This window comes from Mytilus edulis, chromosome 10, assembly GCF_963676685.1.
Source record: "Mytilus edulis chromosome 10, xbMytEdul2.2, whole genome shotgun sequence".
Classification (NCBI taxonomy): domain Eukaryota; kingdom Metazoa; phylum Mollusca; class Bivalvia; order Mytilida; family Mytilidae; genus Mytilus; species Mytilus edulis.
In genome coordinates, this window is record NC_092353.1 from 31262530 (window position 1) to 31282475 (window position 19946).

General features: G+C 29.7%; 1 protein-coding gene across 5 annotated transcripts; it reads right to left on the reverse strand.

Moving 5' to 3' along the window:
* Positions 1 to 1026: 1026 nt before the first annotated feature.
* On the reverse strand, positions 1027 to 19549 carry LOC139490920 (protein MFI-like). 5 transcript variants are annotated; one of them, XM_071278060.1, is made up of 14 exons: positions 19404 to 19549; positions 18372 to 18427; positions 17531 to 17619; positions 15541 to 15652; positions 13052 to 13149; positions 12369 to 12576; positions 11825 to 11971; positions 10885 to 11041; positions 9426 to 9559; positions 8780 to 8844; positions 7356 to 7526; positions 7076 to 7131; positions 5395 to 5421; positions 1027 to 1363 (listed from the first exon to the last, which is right to left on the reverse strand). In XM_071278060.1, the coding sequence occupies exons 1-14, from the start codon at positions 19444 to 19446 to the stop codon at positions 1227 to 1229; spliced, it is 1500 nt and encodes a 499-aa protein (XP_071134161.1). In that variant the 5' UTR covers positions 19447 to 19549; the 3' UTR covers positions 1027 to 1226. The 5 variants fall into 5 exon arrangements, with proteins under 5 accessions (XP_071134161.1, XP_071134163.1, XP_071134164.1 ...); XM_071278059.1 differs by lacking the exon at positions 1027 to 1363 and adding an exon at positions 4456 to 4625; XM_071278062.1 differs by lacking the exon at positions 5395 to 5421.
* Between the last annotated feature and the right edge of the window lie 397 nt (positions 19550 to 19946).

Consider the following 19946-nt stretch of genomic DNA (forward strand, 5'->3'; position numbering starts at 1 on the left):
AACCTACAAAAAAAATATCTAATTCCATCAATTAAACCATATTTCTTGGGGAAAACTAGCATATTATTCAAATTATATAATTTCAGAATTAATACCCCGAGTGTTTTATGCTAAAATAACAGTTCTATTTTCATCAGTTTATTTATGTGTTTCACAGCCTCGTTGAAAATATTCAAATTATTATGCCCTGAACAAATATAACCTCCTATTACAATGACCCAAAAAGCCATCATTGTGTACTCCTAACAGTAAAAATCCTAAGTGTGTTTTGCACCCTATCCTTCACTTAAGTTGCACAATGACATAAAATCTTTTATTTTAAAGCTTAAAATTGTTATTGATAATTCAATCATACAATTTTTATATTTTCAGTTAATTTGAAGGTACAAACAAGCCCTATGATGTTCTTCTCCTTTGTGAACATGACTTAACAATTGGCAAAAAACAAATCTGAGAAATCTGGCATCATGAAAATTCGCAAGTTTGTTTTTATAACAAATTTTAATTTAAAATCAACAATGTTTGGTGTTGAAAAAAAACAAGTATAAAAATATCAATCAACAAAAATAGAATATACAACAAACATTATACATGATATATGAAAATACATTAAATCACAAACTTTCAAATAATGTAAAATAGAATTTTAAAAAATACAATGTACTTGTATTTAAGTATCTTCCTTTATCTATCTTAACCATACAAGTGTGTAAAATTTATTGTCAACTGATCCAATTCAATCTGAATCTTGCACTGGAGATGTTTTAACAATACTATATTTCAAAAGCAATTTCTTTATAGTAACTATAAATGATTTCAGTGTTTAACCATAAGATAAACCCAAATTCAACCTTAGTAAATGGGGATACTACACCTTACAGTTCTGAAACAACTCTTCATAAATGCAAATGTAATTTGACATCTACCTGCTTTAAGTTGTAATTTAATATTAAACATTCCTAGTTACATTTTCAATTTTAACATTAAGTATTACATTCACATAATTATTTTTTGATTATTGACCATTAAGGTATCTAATGTTTACCCACAAAACACAAAATACATAGAATTGTCATGATATGTAAAGCAACAATATGGTCATTGACAATAACACAATACCATATTCAATCTATTTGACATGATTAGAAATGCAAAGTGTTTAATGCATGTGACAACTGCAGGGAACTCTTTGATCACATTTGACAACTTCCACTCTGATAAAAAATCTAGTTGACTGGTATCCTGCCTGATATACTTGATGCTGGAGTATTCCTAGACTGTTGTGTGGACTGGTACCTTGATTGACCAGGAGACAGGGAGAACTCATAAGGATCTGCACTGGTAAATATTCTCATCTTATCCTCTGAAAAATAAATTATAAAATGTTAAGGAAGTTGTATCTAGTCCTGAGACTGAAACCACAGGATAAATTGGTACAACAAAACATTTATACACAAATACCATTATAAATTTCAATATGAAAAACAACTCAATTTTAAATGATTAATTTATGCCTTGTACAAAACACTATCTGAAAACCAATTAATCAAGGAGTTCCCAAAATATCACAAAACATTTCCACTGTACCATGAAACAGACAGCTACATATTTTCATTCAATGTAAAAATGAAGTTACATGACATGATTGCAAATCAGTTGACCAACTGTAGACCAATGGAAAAGATGAGAACAACTACAATTTGTGAAAAATTCAAAAAAGCTAATCAATTAAAGTTTATTAACTTATTGTATTCAAACTCTCAAAGAACTCATGGTAAAAACTGTATTAACCTACCATTCCAAAATGTGAACAGTTTTATATTTCTCTGAGACAATCAGGAAGACTTTCTATAGGCTTTCCAAATGTCAAATGACCTTGAACAACAATCTGGTATTTCAAAATTTTAAATGTAAAATTTTTTACTTTCAAAACTTTTACAGTGACTTGACTGTTTGTGTTGCTATCCATCAATTGCAATTCATTCAAAATTTTGACCAAATTGCAATTTGTTTTATTAAACCAAATTGTTCAACTGGTCAGAAATTTGAACCAACTGCTGTAGAAAACCACAGTCAAGTCGTGAAAGTGCAAGGTGATAAAATAAAACATACTTACAATCCTATAAGACTTTAACTCCACTTTATTGATGGTATTACTTAATCAGTATATCAATCTTTATAGTTACATTATAGCCATTACCATACTAAAGGTGAACTGTTTTATTTTTAATTGCTATAAAAATGTCCAAACTAAGCTTTTATATAGTTTTTCTTTCGAAAAGTATTCTATATTCATAAGAATCACACATTATGTGAATAAAAACATTTCATATGCAGTAAAATATTTGTGAAATTGCAATATGTTTGTAGGAAGGGGAGATAATCTTTTTTGGTTTCAAAAAATCTTTATTCAAAAGAATAGTATTTTAGGTTATCTCCCCAAGGAAACTTATCAATAGCATATTGTTATTTCACACGTATTTTACTGAATATATGATGTATTATTTTAAATGATATATGATTCTTATAAATATAAAATCCGTTTCGAAAGAAAAACTATATAAAAGCTTAGTTTGGACATTTTTATAGCAATTCAAAATAAAACAGTTCACCTTTAGTATGGTAATGGCTATAATATAACTATACAGATTGATAGACAAATTTAGTAATAACATCATTTAAGTGGAGTACAAGTCTTAAAGGATTGTAAGTATATTTTATTTTATCACCTTGCACTTTCACATTTTGACTGAACAATTTGTTCAATATTCTGACCAGTTGAACAATTTGATTTCATAAAACAAATTGCAATTTGGTCAAAATTTTGAATGAGTTGCAATTGGTGGATAGCAACACTAACAGTCAAGTCACTGTAAATAAAATCAAAATAAAGAGACATATAGAATGAGAGAAAAGTGAAATGTATAGTAAAGTGTGACAATCCTTGCTAGGCAGTGAAAACACTTAAATAAATATTTGCTAGCTTCTACTTAGTAATTTATCTTATAAAGTAGTTCAGGAACCTTTGTTTTACTATCTTAGAAATCTTGAAGTTTATCTTATCCTACATGTGATTGACAATGAAACTCATATCAGGAGATTGAGAAATTTTGGTCAGGAGATTAGACCTCAGAACAAGAGTTTTTTTTCAAAGTGCTTTTTCTTCAATTTTCCATCTGAATGTAATGTGTACCCTTGTAGACTTTCCATCGTAAGACTTTTATATAACTTATCTAAATCATTTCATGTAACAACAGATTATTTACTAAATTTCACAACTACTGTGGTTTCATAAGTATTCATGGAATAACAGTTTTCATGGATTTCTGTGTATAAACAAACAACAAATTCAGATGTTAAACAAAGTGTCAATTATAGTTAGGGTTGTATGCAGACTTTCCTAAATCAATGAACATTGATTCCCACAAGTTATATAAATCAACAGTAATTTATACTCGACCATTTGAGTTTTCTCATTTGAGCCATTGTTAAACATGATTGCCTACAAGTCAAACAAGTTTAAGGCCTAGTGAGGAAAATTTGTATACTTCACACAAGAGTCTGCTTAAAATCTTTCTTGCTGCTCTTATCAAAACTGCCTGATACAATAAAATGGGCTCCAATCTTTTCAGTTTATATTTCGACACTTATTAAAGACCATAACTCAATAAGCAAACAACTTCAAAGAAAGATGTTGTTATTTACATATATAAAATATATCACTTAAGGATTTTTTTTCAAAATAAAAAGTCACAAATTTGAAAATGTCAGTGAATAATTATAACTTAGTAAGCACAGTGAATGCAGGTGAAGATAAATAAAATGTTTACATTCTGTGATCACATGGAAAGCTTAACGAGCAAATGACTAATGATGTTTCTTTCCTGTGAATAAAGCTTATATTTACCAATATATGAATATTTAACTTTTAATAGGCTGAAATAAAATCAGATATACTGTAAAAGTAAAAAACCAGCTCCACACATAAACATATACAAAATGAAAACTCAAATCAAAAATGCATTAGTAGATGAATGAAATAGGTAGAAGTAAAGAATCACACATAAACCATCCTTAATATTAAAAGGACCAATGAAAGAAGGATAAAAACAGATAGGGTCCAGTTCATTAGGAGTTAATGATGATGTCCATAAAAAAATTATTGGGTGATATGGATAGGTCATACTGAACTATTACTAATTATTATGGCATACAAGTTATCAATACTACATGTATATCTATACATGGCAAAACTAATTACCAAATCTATAGGATTAAAAAATTTGTAAAAAAAAGTAAGTGATCAACAACAATAGCATGTTGAGAATTATGCATACACACCTTCAGTAGTATGAGCTTATTATAGTTCATTTTCATTTAATTTTTTTATCATTAACACTTAATAAATAAAAAATAAATTGTTGACTATTATGTCAAAATATTTATAACAGCATCTGAACTTCTTTATAGTCATGAAAATTTGTATCCATAAAAAATATAATACCACAAAAACTCAATCAGGCATGGCGGAAAATTGGACCATAACAAGGATTTAGGATTTTGTCTTTTTAGTACATATAAGTCAGGCTTTATTTTACCTTTAGTTGCAATCTGTTTTCTAGGTCCTATAATCGAAGCATGGCATTATGGGTTAAGTTTATATTGATATGAGAAAAAAATTAATAAATATTTGATATAACATATTTTTCATATCCTGAAGGAATTCTTTTAAAATATTAGATATTTTCAATTTTTCTAACAGAATTCTTGTAGGAGTTGGGAAAAGGAAGAGATTGACAATTGCAAGTAGGTATGATGTGTGAAGATGCTACCATAAAGGGCACAATAATTGTTATCTATTTTCATCATAAAAATACACAGTGAATAAAAGGTTTGACTAGCTAAATGAGCTAGTGACTAAATCATTTGATTATATTCACTGGTAAAATAGTAAAAAATACAAAATGGTTAATTCAGATTGAGATTTGATAATATAGCTTGTAAAACCCTATACCTATATATGATATGAAACAACACAAACACATTATGAGTATGTATACCAAAACTTAGCTTTGTTTAATGAAATGATATGTATAGCACAAACATCTATCAATATGACAATTTTCATGAAGTACCAGCTTTTATATAAAATTTGAATTTATATCATAATTTAAAGGTTTTCAACAGAAAAAAAATCTTTTCATTTGTAACTTGTCTGCTGCTGCTAGTTACAAAAATCTATTCTTTCAAATTAAATTTCTTTCAAGAGGTTGTATAATTTTTTTATACCATATAAAGCACTATAAAAACTGGTCTGACATACTAAAAATATTGATACATTTAATGAAAAACTCCCCTTATACCCAGCTTTTGTATCAATGAATGTAAACAAACCTTCTGGAGGTCCTGTCTCCCACTTTCCTAAAATGTAGCCATGGATATGTTGTATTCTCTAGTTTTTTCAATTAATTTTGAGTTAATTTACAAAGTTAAATTTATCTACCCATTATCATATGCATGTTAGGATACATTTTTTTTTAGACATCTCAAAGATGACAATGATGGATTGGTGTTAAACCTCCAGTGACCATGTACATGCATATCTGTAAGTTATTATTTATGTGATAGGAATATAATATGAACCCTGCTTTGTACACTCTAAACTGGATTTTTATTTGTTTTTTCAAAAAATCATATGTGACCTGTGTTAAATAGAAATCAACTGTATGCAAGTGCACATATACATGTGACATTGTTTAAGACTTTGATTAATTTTGGAACAATCAAATACGAAATAAATGATGAATTTAGGTCTGTTTTGTGGGGTTCCTATAACAAATCAATTTTTAAACCATTACAAATATTCCGTAGAGTTTTTTTCAACCCTAAATAGGTTAACAGATGTATTGATATTCATTTGCATAAGGTCGATTTCTATCCTATACAGCTCATGTACAGCATCATTCCTTCCTTGAATAATTAGTTATGCTACTGATGGTCTTAGTTCAGATGTTTGATATCAAAATGATACTACAAATTTTAATCATAAATTGGCATAATACTGTAATTAACTCATTAAGTGCCAGTCTTTGTAAGAATCAGGCAATTTAAGAAAAAATTAAAACATGATAAGAAAAAACCCACGGAGCTAATTATGCTATTTAATACAAACCATCATACTGAGTTAAAAATATTTGGTCTTTTGTTTGTATGTGTCTGGTAATATCAAATAACTTGGTTAGAAAATTGGCTAGAATGATAGCAAATTACAGAGTTATCTCCCCTTTTTTGTTAATTTCTAGTGCATTTCAACCAAATTGTATCTTCTATTACCAGAACAGAAAATGGAAATGAATGTTATTTTTGTGCATGACTGCATATTATAAACTGAAATCAATGTCAAATAGGGTGGGTTTTTTTTTATCATGTTTTCACCACTGCCTGATTCTTAGGCAGACTGGCACTTAAATATTATCAATATATATATATTTGTACATTATATTATACATTGATAAACATCTATATATTTGACCACTAATGCTATGTAAGCTCTATACTTTTGATAACATGTATGTTATAGTAGACAATTATGTTTGAAAACTAATCTAAACTGTAAGCAAATGAAATAGTAAAATTTTAAAGTGTTTTTAAAATTTATATGAGTTGCAAAAAAATAAATCTGTATTTAAGGAATACATTTTTGATGTTTTTTTTCAACTTTGACTAACAAATGTACAGATTTCAATAAAAATAAGTAAATTAAGAATATTCTTTTAATTTTATTTACAATTTTGTCAAATCTAAGTTATGTTATTTAAAATATTCATGTGTTCAATTGAGGCATTTATGTGACAAGTACTTAAACATCTTGTAAAGAAGACCCCCTTTAGAATTTACAAGCTCTTGTACAAATCATTGTATACAACCTATTACAGGAAATGTTAAATTGAAACAAAAAGCCTTGAGAGCAAAATGTAAACTGTTTCTGCACTGACCTTTTGGTCTTCTGAAGAAAAAAGTTAACTTAAACTAGGATTGCATAAAAAAATGTAAATTAAAAAAATAGAATACAAACCTATAAATTTCTCTGAATTTGCACTGGTAGCTACTTCCTTCCATCCACTCAAATAACTGGAAAAAAAGATTTTAATATGAAAAAAAGATTTTATTATATTATAACTTTTTTTATATATTGATAACAAGTATAAGTCAGAGAACTACAGTTTCTCTTCAAACCAACATTACCATTGTGTTTTTATTTGTGAATAAGAAATAGTATGATTACTTTTTCAATATATATCTTCTGGCATAAATCTGCTGAAATTTGCTTTGACTTAGAATTCATTCCAACTTACTCATCGAAATTAAGACTAGTGGTCCAGTCGAGTAACTCATCCACTTCCCAATCCTCTAAGGCATCTGGGCCCATCTTTTCTACTGTAGCAACCATACCAGCAGCAGCTCCCTCAATAAGGTTGATTGTTTCCAGATCATCTGACTTGGCTTTTAACATACCATCTTTGTACCTGAATATTTAGAATTAGATAATATTGATTACCATGTTTTCACATTTTAAAACAAATGGTCATATTTAGACAAACAACTCTGCCAATTAGATCTGTATAGTACATTATCCAATTACTGACGTTTTTCAATTTTAAAATTAATGGCAAAGGGAAGTAACAACTAAATTAGACAAACTGTAACCTTGCTTCTAGTACACAAACCTTAAGGTGAGGGCATGTTTTGATTGTTTCTATTTATTTTTATTGCTCAATCATAATGTTTTGCAAAAGAGAAATTTGTTATGGCAAGATCCTGCACATTCATGCTCATTCCAATGTCTTTGTATAGACAGGGATAAGGTTTGTCCAACCAAGTTCATTCTCCTTACAAAAACTTTAAAAATTGGGATTTAAGCTTGTTGATGGGAAATGGACACAATTAAGGCATTCTCTTCCATGTAAAACACTTTTAAAGTCATTATTTTATACCATTCTTTTTATGGAATAATACTTATATTTTCTTGTCTTACAACTAAATTCTTGATATTTAATTTGATATAAATTTTTCTTCACAATCCTCCAGAAGCTTAAGCAGTATCAACCAGAATGTCAATAGATCAAATATAAAGGTTTGTACTCTGAGTACAGTAAAAGCTTGAAATTTTTAATGTTTGTGATGTTCATGATCTAAATATCAAGTTGAACTGAAACATAAACAAGAATGTGTCCCAAGTACACGGATGCCCCACTCGCACTATCATTTTCTATGTTCAGTGGACCGTGAAATTAGGGTCAAAACTTTAATTTGAAATTAAGATTAGAAAGATCATATCATAGGGAACATGTGTACTAAGTTTCAAATTTGATTAGACTTCAACTTCTTCAAAAACTACCTTGACCAAAAACTTTAACCTGAAGCGAACGGACGCACAGACGGACGAACGGACGGACGAACGGACGCACAGACGGACGGACGAACAGACCAGAAAACATAATGCCCCTCTACTATCGTAGGTGGGGCATAAAAAGCCTGTATCTTTACTTACAAAAAATAGATACTATATTACTTTTACTGAAATGCACCACGGTTAAAATTATATGTCAAAATTACATAAAACAAGTTGATCTCAAGAAGCAAAGCAACATTACAAGATGTATGCATATGCTTTAGTAACTGTATACAGTCATGGGTTACTCCTTCAACGTTCATGTTGGGGCTTAAGATAACATTTTAGAAAGTCCAAGTGTATGCTTGCATTCTACATTTTTCTTACATTTTCTGCATCCAATCTATTTTTCTCTGTTTCTTTAACTTTGAAACATCCTGTATTCTTTGAAGCTAAAATAAAACAAGTATTAATAATCTTTCTTAATACTTTAAAGTAACCAGAGTTGGCTAGCTCCACATGAAACTAATTAATTAAAAAAAAAACTAAATAACCTATCATGCATATAGTTCCATAGCTTCAAATCTAAATACAGAACTTTTCCACAGTTGCACTTGGCTTCTTTTTTTAGTCGTTATTTTATCTAATCTAAACTTTCATAAAGTGTATGAAAGATCCTTTGTTAACGTTTTCAAACATATTTTTGACATATTTTCCCATAAACTGTAAACATGCTTATATATGACTTGAAACTTAGAGTTTCACCTAGTGATTAAAAAGTATTTTTCATCCATTTCTTTGGCGAAAAAGGGTGTTCAAACTTTACATAACTTTTACAGTAATTCTGAAAACTTAACTTGACTTCTTTGGCATTAAAACAGGATAAAATCATATGAAAATGACTAGATGACAAGGGTTGACCATAATACATTGTGACTTATAGACAACAGAAGCCAAGAAGACCAAATGAGGGATATTTTTACCAGGTGAGCCTAATATGTTGCATCAATACACAAGTAAAAATCTATCCTACCTTATCATGATTAAATTCATATTTCTTATTTGATGATTCCCAGGTAACAGGATCAGCCATTAAATGATGAATAAGACGATCTGAGACAAGTCTCCAACCATTGTTATCTGTACGTTTGTACCATTCATTTTTATCTGTTAATGACAAACACAAAAAAAATTAAATTAAATAAATTTTCTCATAAACAAGCCCTCTAATACATGTACTATCACATTTCCATGTTCAGTGAACAGTAAAACTTTTACAAATTAATTTGACAAACTTAATCTTTCAAAGTTCACATCATAATGTAAATATGTAAGAAAAAGTTCTATACTTTTTTTTACAAGAATGAAAGAACCTTTTGAACATCGTTAGTATTTTACTATTGCCATGGATAGAGCAAAGGATTCATTTCCATACAGACCATTCAGTGTTATTTTTCTGACTATTTGCACACATGTTTTTTTTTAATACAGAAAACATAGAAGAAAACTTTCATTTCATAAAAAAATCATAAATAGCAAATTGTGTCAATATTATTTGTGTTTTAACCCTTTCAATGCTACACAAAAAAATAGAAAAATGGCTGCTGCTGCTGCATTTTTTTTTATGTTCATTCATTAAAACAGAACATTCTTTTTCAGACTGCTGTATCTTTTTTATTATAAGAGATACAAAGGAAGTTATTGCATGAAAAATGCTCAGAAGAGCATGAACTGTAATGTTAGGCAATTATTTCAGTAAAATTTTTATCAGGTTACCTGCATTTTCAGATAATTAACAGGTAAAAGGTGTAATTTATTACATTTGTGTTGAATTTTGAATAAAAACTACTTTTAGTCTTCATTTATTTTGTTGTTTTATCTGCAATATAATAAAGAAGACACCAGTCGCTCGATTCCGTAGCATATTGCACCATACACAATGTATTATGTAATATTGGCACAAATAAGTGGCTACCTCCTCAAAATTTTCAGTCAACCTCTGTTTTCCACCCTTTTTCTATGTCTCGTAATGATCCATCAAATCATATTTCCCACATGAATTAAATGTAATAAACACATTGAGATAACAAAAAACCTTTTAGCTAATCCTTGTTGTCAGTTTCGCTATAGAAATGCTGAAATATTTACATATTTACAGCTTCGTTTCTGATTTCCACCATTTGCATTTGTCAAAATATTTGTTTTTCTTTCCTTCTACTGCATGATTTTACTATAAAAATTACAAGGATTTCAGTCACAAATGAGACCTTGTATATCCCCAATACATTACATACGAGGAAAAATTAAAGAGGAATGGTGTAAGAGTTTGGAAGAAAAATCCATTTTCATCGCAGCATATGCGAATAGCAGTGGCGGACGGGTTACGTCCTAACGGAATATGCTGTGTATAGCATTGAAAGGGTTAATGAAATGTATGATTTTCACATGATTTTAACTTTAAAACTCATTTAAAACAATCTCTCCTATCCTACCTGGAGCTTCTGGAGCACCTCTTACTTTACTGTGGACATCTTTTGCCATTTGTAGTTTTACTGTTGATACTGTGTAATTTTTTGGACTATTTGCACACATGTCTTGAATAGGTCTGTGTGTAAAAATCTTATAGTATATATTTGGTGGAAATCTCTCCTAGACAAAAATAAATAAAATAACCTTAAATCAGAGTAATTTCAAGAGATATGAAAGTAAGATACAATTCTATATGGATTGAAAGTTTAATAACATAAGTATTTAATGGCATTTTTTTGCTTCATTTTGCTTTTTACTACATGTACATCTAAATAAAACCAAGCATCAATAATATAAACTTTTAGATTTCTCTCACATTTCAATAAGTAATGCATAAACAAACACAGAATTGCTTTTTAATAAACAACAAAATGGGAAAAACTGTTATAGCACTTCCAGATACTTTGTTTTTTCAGCCATTCTGTTAAACATGAAATAGCGAGTACTCTGTTGAGTGTCATATTTTTGTGGTTTCCAAAGCCATTTATTTAAACAGTACTTCAGTTTGTGCCAAACACTTTGGATTATAGGTTTTGTCTCACTGATCAGATCTTTGTCTGTCCAAAGATAAAACAATTACAGTAATTTAGCTTATTGTGTTGTTTAAGTTTTTAAATGTACTGTGTTGTTTTATGATGAAATTCATTGTAAAAACTGCATTTAGGGAAAGCAGTTCATATATTTTATTAATTATCATGATTGCTTGCCTTGTAAGTCACATTATGTTTCAAGGGCTTACTGGCTTTACCTAGAAGTTTTCATTTCTGTGCGCACCCATATCAACATACAATATCAAGTCACAGAAACGAGACGGTAAAAACAACAAACATAGGGAATGGAATTGAAATACCATTTGGCGGAACTGCAATATCTGTGCATACTTCCAAAGTTTGTTTGACTTACCCCTGCCAATCTAAATTTAACATGTACACCAGAGGCACCATCTAATAGTTTGGCTTCATTAGGATTTATACATCTTAACATTAAGGCAGGGTTTCCTCTGGCCTTAAAGTTGATTAAATCTCTGTAATATCTATACACTTGTATATCCTGTAAATAAATATGTTTACTAAACTACTTCAGTCATAACAGTCTTCTTCATTGAAAAAAAAATGTAATAAAAGGGATTTAAGTTTCATTCAATTACCATTATTAGATCTTTCTAATGTACATTTTTAAATTCTGCATTCTAAAAATATAAAAATTCAAACAACTAGTTTATGCCTTCAGCCAAAACAAATAAGAATCTGTATATCTCTTATTTGTCACAGGAAGGACAAAACTGTAACATCCTTTTGAAAGGATCGAAGAGTTGTACTATTTAAAAAAATTTAGAGATCAAAGGAAAATCAAAGTCAAAACATATTACATGCATTTTAAAAAACATAGGACAAATAAAGGCTAGACAGCATTTTGTTAAATGTTTCAAATTTGAGATAATAATTACAATATGTCTTCTCCAACTTTTCTGTATAATTGTTGCTGCTAATCTTTCTGTTAAAGGCCGACGAGGTCGTGATATTTGGACTGGCATTTGTACTGGTTGAGGTTTAGGAGGTACATACTGTACTTGTTGTACAGGCGTTTTAACTTGAAGCTTTTCTCGATGTTTTTTCCACCAATTCTGTATATATAGGGCACAGAATTCTTCATATCTGCAAAGTAAATATAAAATAAAGGTTGTTTTAAAGGTTTAAACATTACAAATTTAACAGCAAGTGATATACATTACAGAACTGAGTTAACCTTTTTTAATGTTATATTCTGTTTATCTGTTATTGCATAATAAAAATATGACATTGTTATTTAACACGACAGTTCTTTGATACAGAGAGCATAAACCAGCAATATTAAAGGCTGAAGGTCAAGTTATAGAAAATTGTACTCTAATTCTATTGATGTCCAGGTCATATTTATGTGTTTATGCATACAACAGTACCATTTTCAGGAGAACTCCTTAAACTTTATTACTGAGAGGTAAGTTTACTTTGCTGTGTTATTTCTGAGTAATATATAGCTAATTGTTCCATCCTTTTCCACTTCAGTAAGTTAAGACGTTTAACCATATATTAGGGGAAAAAATTAGCTACAAATTTGTAAAAAGAATATATACCATGTGTTTTTACTTACGACATAACTGGCCCTGGGTCATCTGATTCCTGCATTTCAACCAGATAGTCATTGTAGTACAGCCTTAATCTATCTTCTTTAGGAGGACCAACTTCACCCTAATTATACAAAAAATATAAATACAAAATCAACTAATCTCTATCTAGATGTATTAGAGTATTTCTAGTATTAGATGAGGATGGATGACTGTTCCAGTGGGAAGTTAAATTAGGAAATAACTGTATTTGTATTTTAAGCTTGGCCTTCGTAAAACGTAGATCTAATTGTCGCAAATTGAGTTTACCTAGCGACGCGTAGGTAAGCTCAATCAAGTTACTATTAAGTTTAACAAAAGCCAAGGTTTAAATACAATACAGTTATCTCCATTCTAATGCAGCATACATACTTTTTAACAAACATTTTGGCGTAAAATAACATAAATGAAAAGTGCACGAAACTGATGCATTATAAACAATGTGACGTCATATGTATACTCACAATGTCAAACATAAAACTCTAGACATATTTATACCTTTGAACGCTTCAAAATGGTTTCAATATGACAAAAAGAATATTTTGAGGCTCAAAATGTCACTTTCATGCTAATTTTGCGAGAAATTACAAACCCAAAAAAATCAGAATTCAAAATGGTGGCTTTCTTAGTTACAGAATTTACCCCTTCAAAATATTTGTCAATGTCCAATGAAAATTATTGTTACAAACATATTGCATTAGAATGCATATTTAGGAAAAGAACATGTTGATCTGATATCAATATGTAGATGTAAAAGGCTTAATTTTTTTTCAAAGTCTACAGGGAGACATATACCATCCTACCTGGATATTTCCTTCTATAATTAAAACAAAATGTTTTATACTCTTTTTAACGACGTTTTACATTTCCGCAAATTGGCATTACTTTTCCGGAAAAAAAGATGGCGTTTCCAGAAAAAAAGTCTACATTTCCGCAAACAAATAGCTTACTTTTCCAGGAAAAAAGTAATTATTCCGGAAAAAATAAATTACTTTTCCGCAAATAATTAAGGAATACCAGTTTGTCGAAAGCAAAGCCATAATAACAAATACATATTTATTAAGTTAAAGGTCACCATAACATGCAAATAAAATTCATAGTTGAAATGTATGAAAAAGTTATTAAAGGTCATCATAACATGCAAGTAAAATTCATAATTGAAATGTATGAAAACGTATATTCAAAAGTCAGCACTAATTAGATATACATGTATCTTGTAATGAGTTCATAAGTCAGTTCTGGCAGAATATTTGTAGCCAACACGTCGTACAAAGGCCACAGTACTAGTACTTATGTTGACCGTTTACAAGTTTTGTATTTTGTTCAAGAAGGAAGTGAATGAATGAATACTTTATTTTCTTAAAACAATTGTTACAGAGAACATTTACATATTTACAATATCATCTTCTCCTTTTCATATTTCGAACGGTTGCTTATACAGTTAGAGTTCTCATCTTTGTGTATGATGTTGTTTGCAGTTTCAATAACACATCGACAAAGACAAAAATGTAAGGATGGCTAGCGTAAAATGATCATTCAGGTGGGGATGAAAAGACTCGACACCATTCGTTGTTCTTACCAGAGTCAACTGGTTATATTTAGTATATTGTAGATATAAGACCTCAACCTTTTCTTTATTAAAAAAATAAAATAAATAATTTATCTATCAACTATTTATAATTTACAGTAACCAGGTAAATTACCAGAAAAATAATAAATACAAATTGCGGAAACGTATGCTTTAAATTTCCGGAAACGTAGTATGGGGACTTTGAAAAATTAGCAGAAAAGCAATATGCCCATTTTTAAAACTTTGTTTCCATTATAGTAAAACATGATTGAATGATTGCAGTTTGCTAAATGACATGTTGTAAACATTATATATCACGATAATGACCAGTTTTTTAAAATCTATTATGTAAATTTATCCCATGCATGTTCATTACAAAATAAATGATTTTAGATCCTACATGCTAAAGATTGACTAGTTATTAAACGTTTATTGTTTGGTCATAATTCCATCAAAGTCAACAGAAAAAAAAATCATAAAATCTGCCTTTTGATGAGCGTCAGTTTTTCTTTGCTGTTATGAGATCTAGAGTATGAAGAGACAATTAAGTACTTATCATCATAGCCCTTTCACAAAAATATTTAAAAAAAAAATAATTATCAACTGATAGCTGATCAATTCTAAATCTCACTGTGGTTTAATTTTCCAGGTTCCAATTTTCATGGATTGAGGGAAATTAAACTTTTGTGATGTTGCCAAATATATATCAATAGAAAGTTTATACTATATAGAACATTTATGTAAGTGAGTCAATAGTGGTTTACCTATACCCACAAAATCCATAAAAATAGGTATCCAAATGAAAAATAATGAACCCACAGTATGTCATTTCCTCAAAATTATACATGAACTGAGTAACTTTTTGTTATATGCCAACATGACACAATTTTATGTTAAGTATCTGACCTCTTCATCTGTAATTCCATCAAATTCTTCTTCTCTTGCAATATGGTGTCGACTGTCACTGTAAACAGCTGTTTTGCTGACCTTGGGGTTAACTGCTTCATATACATGAGACCTGAAATCAAACAGAAATAATTGAAACATATTCAAGAAATATTTCAATTACTTTAATACATTTTGTATATACAATTCGTCTAAACATCAACCCAACAATGTTAGATCTGTAAATTTGCTTTCGCAAATATTTTGTTCTTTCCTCGCCGGGTTTGTATATATTTTTGACAGCCTTACAACATTTGATTTTAACCTATCAGATTAATTTTGACTTCTACAACTAAGTTGATAAATTGGAATCTTTTTCCATGATTTGAAAGATGTTTCAACTATTTTCCTTTTAAAAAATCCCTTCCAAGTTTTAGGACTCAGGTCCAATAATTTACAAAATTTGTCCACAGGTTCCTGATCATTAAAGAGTGTAAAACAGCAGAACAGATATGCATGGTTTATCTTTTTCTCATGTGCTCAGTGTTCTCCCCAGAAATTTTGGATAGCATCACATTTGGCGTAAAAAAATAAATTGTATTTTTTTTCAATGTAATTTATCGTGTCGTGGCAACGCTTTATTTCCTTTATGTTATATACATTATTGTTTATTACAAAATGTATTATATTGTTTGTATGCTATAGGCCCTTATTTGGTAAATAAAATATTCTATTCCACCCTATTCTTTGTTTTTATATTGTTGAAGTCATAACTGAGAATACAATTAAACTATAACCATGATAACAGTATTTTCAGTTTATGTTTTCTATATTCATTTATAGTTCCAGAATTATTTTTTTCCTCTTAGTCTAAATAAAAATATATGTGTGGTTCCAGATACCCTACCTATACCCAGCTAAATGAATGAATGGTTTAGTATAGTGCTACTGCAACCTGTATAGATACAATTGCACTAAATATGTAGGAAAAAACATGGGTTCTTAATAAAAAATTTGAATAGAAAAAATTCTTTATCATGTCTTTGAAACATATTGGTTCATGGTCCCAGTTGTTTCTTTTTACAAAATGATATATTTTTAACAAAGTTATCTACAAGTAGTCTGTTAATGCTTAGTTTTCTCTTTATGTATCATTGTTTTCTGTCTACTGTGCCATTTGTGCATATGTAGTTATTATTGTAAAATGCGGATTTTTGTCATATCTGGTCCGGTTCCGATCAGTAGTTTACACTAAAATATTAAATGGCCGCCGAAAGCAATGAAAAATACGAAAATAAACAATGTTTGACAAGAGATTTGGAATGAATATGGCGTTTTTAATGCATTAAATGGATGAAACATATGCACAAGCAAATTTCGATCACTTTCTAAAGAAAGTACAAAACTTATTTTGCCCAAAATCAAAATTTTCACTCTCGATTTAATAGGAAGAGAAAGAAAGTAATACTAATATATCAAAAGTCGTAAAAAGCTAAGACTCAACCTCATTTTAAAAGAGAAAAATTGTTTGTTTCTTTGAAATTTCATTTAGTAAACATATATTTCGATTTTTTTATGATTTTCTGATTACGTTTTCTCCTTGTCAAAATTTGCCGATTACAAACCACGTGGTATTAATCATGTCAAAGTGACAGCTTGGGGTATTCGTATCCAAACAGTTATCACCCAAAGGGCAATTAACACCTATTTAACCACTCTAAATTGCCTCTTTTGTCCGACTTGAAGGGATTACAATTAAAAGTGATATATTTTTTTTATGATCATAAGTGGTAATTAGATGAAAGTTCAAAATTTAGGAACGAGAAAAATAACATCCTGAAAATAATTATAGCGTCGCGGTAATTATTATAGCGTCACGGGAAGATATATAGCGTCGCGGTACCGCGACGCTAAAACGGCCTGGGGAGAACACTGGTGCTGATTATCTAATTTGAGGATTTTCTCATGTAAATGTTCAGGTCATTTAAAATATTTCTGTATAACTACATACCGACTATTATAACCTCTCCAGTTTCTCTGTATTTCTATAGCAGCTGATATCCTGCCTTCCTCTGAATCTGGATTAGATGACAGTAAGGTCTGTAAGGAAAAAAAGTATATATTTGATACAATTATTAAAGATGTAAATATAATTTGAAATTGCAGTTTAAAAGTTCTTTAAGCTGTAGGTGTCATAAAAAATAGACAATAAATCACATCCAACTTGATACACATGAAGTTCATCAATATCAACTGATTCTACCAAAATGATATTTCTCAGTATCTCAAATTTTGTACTCAATACAGTATGCAATCATGTACAAATGTATGTATTCCACAATGAGCACTCTAAACACATTTATAAATCAAATTATGCCGTGTTTGTTCCACTGTATAATTATTTTCATTTTATGATGGCAAAACTTGGTTGCTTTGGCATATGTTTTGAATAAATTATTTCAAATTTTGCTAACCAACCAACAAAAAAAACAATTTTATTTAATATTTAAATAAATGATTAGCCTGTGCAAGCTAGTGACAAGTTAAATTCAGTCTAGTAAAACTGTCAAACCATTAAACAACAAAGTAACTGAGATTCAAATTATGTGTACTCTGAGTTTGAGTTCAAAGTTCAATAAAGGTGAAAATTTCCCTTACGCAATTCTGATGCTTGACATCTAATGCCTAAATCATTTTTAACTGATAGGCTGGAAGTGTTTACGTTAACTGGAGTGATAATTTCAATTTAAACATGTCAATTGATGGTCATGACTAAAAACCCTTTTTCAGGGATTTAAACTTGATACAAGACAAATTATGGCTGCAATTTTAATCTTAAAGTAGATACTTACATGTCTTAATGTCTTTGGTGCACCAGCTAATTTGTTAGCCTTTGATGAAGAAGTCTCTGAAAAATATCATTACCTTGATTATCATCAGGACTTCAAGTATAATTAAAATATAAACATAACACACAAATCATTTTCCATGAGAGCCTTTAAAAATATACTTCAATCCATAATTATATTAAGTGATTTGAACTAAAAGAAAGACCCTGTTTGCTATCTTTATTATATATAAAATAATGGATTTTTATAGACATGAAGAATTGCTTCTGTGTCTGCCAGATAATGGATTATGACCATAATCAAAGAACTGAATATACTGTTGTGGATTTGATGCACAAACTAAACCACACCCTCCCCTAATATTTTTTTTAATTTAGTTCAGCTTTGTCGTCATTGCTTGGCCAGATATTTACAACCCCAGGAAGAATAGGGTTCCAATCTCAGATGGTTTTGAGAAGAAATATTTTTTTTGCGATAATCATAGGACGCTGATGGTAACTGAAATCAATTGTCCTGCTTATTTCTCAACAGTCTTTTCCGTGGCACATATATAATGTATAAGACAACTTTTCTTTGACACAGACACTTTTGTGTTCTAGGGATGTCCGTGTTAGTTGTTAATGTTGGAGCATGATGCTAACGCTCGAGTGGATATGATTGACTGCTTCTGAATTTCTGTGGTGTTAACCTGGCTTGTAGTTGTTGGAGCATGATGCTAATGTTTGAGTGGTTATGATTTACAGCTTCTTGTCTGTTGGGTAAACCTTATAGTTGTATACATCATTGCTTATCGGTTCTTTTCCATGGTGTATTGACTATAGTTGTCACATGAGCAATCATACTACATATTAAGTCTTTCCAAGTAACATTTGTACTATGCTATTTTTACGGGAAAATGACGTTGAGATTTGTTTGTAGTCTCACTGAAGCCTTGAAGGGAAGGTGTAGTTCAGCAAAGATCGATTATTGTTATTTGTACGTATTTTTTTTTAGTGTTTACTCTTGCAAATACAGTACATTTTCTCAGAATCATACCTTCAAGGTCTGATTTTTTATATATTTCTTGACCTCGATTCATTTTGAATAAGAAAACTGTATAAAAAAAAATGTTAATTGAAAATAAAGAAAAAATAGGTTGTCAATTTTAACAATGATGGCCGTCACAGTAACACACATGCGCAGATGCTATACTGGCGAGTAAACTAGAGGCGTGACGGTGTATCAGGAAATTTGTAAACATAATGCCTCTTAGAACAAAATAACGGAAGTCGGAGTTTTTAAAATAATTTATTAATTTCTTAATTATAGACATGGGAATCTTCCGATGGGACTAAAATTATCTCGATTTTTAAGCCTTTTTCATTCCCTCCCGATAATAATCCATCTAGTGTAAATAAAATGACAACTTTGAGGAGCCAAAATTTCTACAATTAAACTTTTTTTCTAAACCTGTTTTTTGGGTTTATATGACTGTAAAAAAATAATTGGTGAAGAAAAAATTCATATGGTGGTGCACTTTTTTTTTTGCTACGGCCCTTTGAAAGTAACCAATTTTGATGATTTTCACATTTTCATCAA

Excerpts from the sequence above, each read along its gene's own strand:
- LOC139490920 (XM_071278059.1), bottom strand. The coding sequence starts at position 19,446 with ATGAATCGAGGTCAAGAAATATATAAAAAATCAGACCTTGAAG. Across the intron at positions 17,620-18,371 it reads CACCAAAGACATTAAGACAT|ACCTTACTGTCATCTAATCC; the intron begins GTAAGTATCTAC and ends TTTTCCTTACAG. Across the intron at positions 15,653-17,530 it reads TGGAGAGGTTATAATAGTCG|GTCTCATGTATATGAAGCAG; the intron begins GTATGTAGTTAT and ends GTTTGATTTCAG.